Here is a 4120-nt window from a genome sequence, read left to right on the forward strand (position 1 = left end):
AGGCTAGCCAAATCGCACTGTACAGTGAAAAGTAGTAGGACACATATGACAGGGTATGATGTGCCAGACACAACATGTTAACGTTGCATTTGAATTTGTATTTCAATAGTTTTGCATATACCTTTTGGGCGGAGGTCCTTTCCCTTCAAGGAGAAGTCTCCCAGATACGTCGGTGCGAAACACTTGATGAAGTCTTCCTCAATCCCACCTGCTGTCGTCACGATGCAATCAATCTAAAACAGAAGGTCACCAAGACTCTATATTCAAGACATTGTGAAGACAGATAAGTATTGGGTGTCATAATCTCATCCGTAAACAGTCAGGGTCATAAGTGTTAGTAATACATAATTCACCACGCATAGCCCGGTATGCCATGTGTCCAAAAAGTCCAATTTAGGCAGTTTCCATACGGCATAACAGTACGAAACGAGACTGAGTTTCAAAATGATACCGCTATCTTGAAAGATAGGGACTGATCATAAGAAAAATGGCTCATGATTGTGGGAAATTTTGGCTCTCTTTTCTCGGGAATAGCTCACTTACAAAGCCCTTGTGCGCGACCCCTGAATAAACAACCATAATAAATGGAAAATATTACATATCAAACCAAAAAAGGAGCCACGCTAGATTGCTATATATGCCCATTTTCCTTCCTTTGTCCGTAGCTTAAAGTACCAATTGCAGTAGTTAAAACTCCTCCCCACCAACGAAATTAGACGTCCTCACCATCCTGTGCTGAGCCAAGAACCTGATGGTCTCACGGATGCCAGATGACACCATGTTGGAGGTGTAGCCCAGGAAGATGGTGCAGTCTGACCGGGGCCGGTAGATGGGGTCCAGCTTCTCTTCCTCCGGGCTGAGGTTGGCGGGCTTGGACCTGTGCTCCCTCTGTAACCATATGCATGGTAACAACAGTCGTTAAAAGACATCCGAAATAAATACTACGTGAAATAATAGACCAAACCTGGCTTCCCATCATGCACTACTCGCATTATGGGAAAACAAAATGGAGGCGCCCATAGAAACCATTATACACAGTAGATGTAAAATAATATAGGCATTAAAATGATATAGACACTATGTATACTGATTCAACTCACCATCTTCTTGATCTGCTCAATGGCCATTCCTAAGTTGCTGGCTTGAAACCCTGTGGTCAAGTAATGTTTGACCACTTCGTCAAGGTCTACGCCTTTGTTGAAGTCAACTCCTTCGATCTGCAGAGTCGTAGAAAACAAGTAACGCAAGACAGTCATTCAATAATGGAGTCAATCCAAAAGTCGTTCATTGCGGATGTAGGTCTACCAAATTTTGTGCGAGCGCGCCGATTGGTCCATTCTGCTGGACCCTCTTTAGGAAGATTTTTGTCATCATCAACATGGCCGACACAGCAGACGAGGTCTCATAACACAGTAATTATCCGCGACCCCCGTCCCCAAAAGTAGTTCGGGTTAAAATAGTGCATCGCGGTACTTGCAAAGGCCGTATTTATTCTTCCGTGCACGACAGCGAGGTGGAATCTGTGGTGAATAGTAGAGGAATACATTGGCGTTCATGCTGTATAAGTTGGATTACGTCGCTTTTTCGGCCGGCGGGAATTTGCGCCTTGATATGTTACCGGCACTTCCTGTTCGCCGCCTGCAGTTCCATGACCTCCGCTGGGGGTCAAATCAAAGTGTCTGTTATAGAAAAACGAGCCGGCAAATCTATGCTCATCTTCAGATATTTTGTAGCTTGTACCCTCAACTTCAACATACTAAATTCTTGTGAATTGTATCTGCACCCTACTATAGATTTTGAGTCGTCGAACCACCTCACTTTGGGGTCCTTAACCATGTAAATCCCCATACCCGAAAAACTGTGTTCTGAGACCACGATATCAGTGCTCGTTCAAATGACCTTTAGCCTGACTAAAATCGCGCCCCTTAGCGGCCGGCCCTACGATTGCCGCCCTAGGAGGGGGTCATTAAGCCAAGCCAGCGAGAGCTTGTGTAAACACAGGCTAAAATGACCTTGAACTTCGATTTCCTTTTATTCAAGTGACAATACAAGTCAAAATCTAGACTTTGAAGTGTTATAATTTTTTCAGACATCCGAATGGTTGAATACTACAACGACTTTGCAGTTCGGCACATAGGGCTAGACGATGGAAGAAAACGCCCCTCCCCCTAGTAAATGGAACGTTTTAAGAACCACATACGAGTATTGTAATGGGATAAAATGGCTGAAGGGTTCATGGGGTAAATGCTAACTAAGCACACCTTGATAGCGTCATCAGGCATGTCCACGCTCTTCACCAACACGTGTTGCTCAGCTTTACTCGCTGCGTCCGCCATCTTTAAACGCTTTGCAAAGAGGGTAAAACATCGTCAACTTAAAACAAAAGAAACTAAAAAGATGGTACATGAGATAAAGTACAGATTAACCAGACTAACGGTATCAATTTTCATTATTACAAATAAAAGAAGAGAAAAATGAAAGCCGCAACATACAAAGAAGTAATTAGAAAGCGACGATATTTTCATATATGACAGATTGTTAAGATATAGAACAAGCTCCTCTGCCATGCTACACCTACCTGTATCGGCTGACGGTAAGTTTCTAAGAGTGGCTGTTGAGGTACCGCTACCTAAATAGCACCGATTATTTGATCAATGACGTTATATGGAATGTCCTTGGTTTGATTAAGGGTACTACTTATGTGCACAACGTGATCTAATCACTCACTTCAATATTGTATTGTATACTTAGGCCACGTAGATTTGATTATATGGATGACATCCACGCAGATCAGTTTTTTTTCCGTTTCCAAAGAAACCTGTAAACCGTACAAAGCAGTTGCAAAATGAGGAAAAATACGCCTAAATCCTAAAAAAATATGGGAACACGGACATCAACATCGTAAGATGTCTTAGTCAAATCCAAAGTCGAAGAAGACTATGTCAAGAAAAAAAATAATAATGTACTGTTGTTCGGTAAACCATGCTCTGTGTGTTTAGTCAATTCTTTTTTGGCCTTGCTTCTTTTTATACTAAACCTCGCTCCAGCTTTTGGCTTCCCGGAGAATGTCATCCGTATAATTGAATCAACATGGCCTTAATCTTTTGGATCTTGCGATGGGACCACTTTACGTGGGGTGACCTGCACATGACTTGTACCGGTCTGTACCAAGTGCAAAGAAAGTATGGATGGTGTCAAGAGGGTCGCAGATATGCGCCCCCTGTTGAATCAATGTTGTAATGCAGGCATGTGACATTCACGAGGATTTGTTTGAGCTAGGGCTGGGTACCGGTACAGAACATTCAGGTACAGGTATGGTCCAAGCCCAGAGGAACAGGTCCCTGTACGTCCGAACCTGAACCTGGACCTGATTATCTGTGAAAACTTGTGAATGGGCAATACTAAAAATATACGGCCCATTTCGCTACAAAGGAATTCCTTTTGATGGAGTATCCAACGTCCACTGGCGTGTTGCAATCATATCTTTGACTGTAGAAACTTGATAAATATGAGTATCAACTTTCCGGGTCTACCGAAAGTGCGAAAAAGGAACGAAAAAGGACGAAGTATGAAGCAAACTAAAATAAAATCAATGAGAATATAAGGAACCGGTACTGTTGGCGTTAGAAGCCTATGAAACGTGTTTTATTTTACTCAGAATTTGGCAATATCAAATTTGTACGGGGCTGTTTTAGGCTGTTGTGTTTGTGTGGCTAAATCATTCTCTGAAGATCAGCGAAATACAAGGAAACATAACTGAGATAAGAAAGTAAGGACTAAAATTCAGGTACTGGTGGGTGATGGATAAATATCGATTAATATACATTTTCAGAATGAGGCAAGATTGTAGCGTTGTTGTTGTATTGTTGTTGGCCCACAACATGGTTTTCTGGAGACTGGAGACATATCTTCTTCCTCGTTCACGTCAAAAGAAAAGCTTTGAAAGGATAGACATGTATACATTGTACCAAGGAGTTTTCTTCACGTTGTACCATGAGTATTAATCATTTTGCGGGAAGAAATGGCCAACGTGAGGAATTTGTGCAAAGGATATTGGGAAACTACGGAGAGATCTGGCGGGCGACTCACGTCTCCCGTGCAGGTTTGGCAGAAAAAGTTA

General features: G+C 42.4%; 1 protein-coding gene across 1 annotated transcript in view; it reads right to left on the reverse strand.

Moving 5' to 3' along the window:
• Positions 1–2596, reverse strand: part of LOC118408104 (deoxyhypusine synthase-like) — a 6581-nt gene extending 3985 nt beyond the window's left edge. Inside the window, exons 1-5 of the mRNA XM_035808725.1 lie at positions 2579–2596; positions 2262–2345; positions 1101–1217; positions 727–888; positions 122–233 (exon numbers count right to left, since the gene is read on the reverse strand). Coding sequence (XP_035664618.1) covers positions 122–233; positions 727–888; positions 1101–1217; positions 2262–2336 — 466 coding nt within the window. The 5' untranslated portion in view covers positions 2337–2345; positions 2579–2596. The remainder of the gene's footprint in view (positions 1–121; positions 234–726; positions 889–1100; positions 1218–2261; positions 2346–2578) is intronic.
• Between the last annotated feature and the right edge of the window lie 1524 nt (positions 2597–4120).

The sequence above is a fragment of the Branchiostoma floridae genome, unplaced genomic scaffold (assembly GCF_000003815.2).
Source record: "Branchiostoma floridae strain S238N-H82 unplaced genomic scaffold, Bfl_VNyyK Sc7u5tJ_1557, whole genome shotgun sequence".
Taxonomy (NCBI): Eukaryota; Metazoa; Chordata; class Leptocardii; order Amphioxiformes; family Branchiostomatidae; genus Branchiostoma; species Branchiostoma floridae.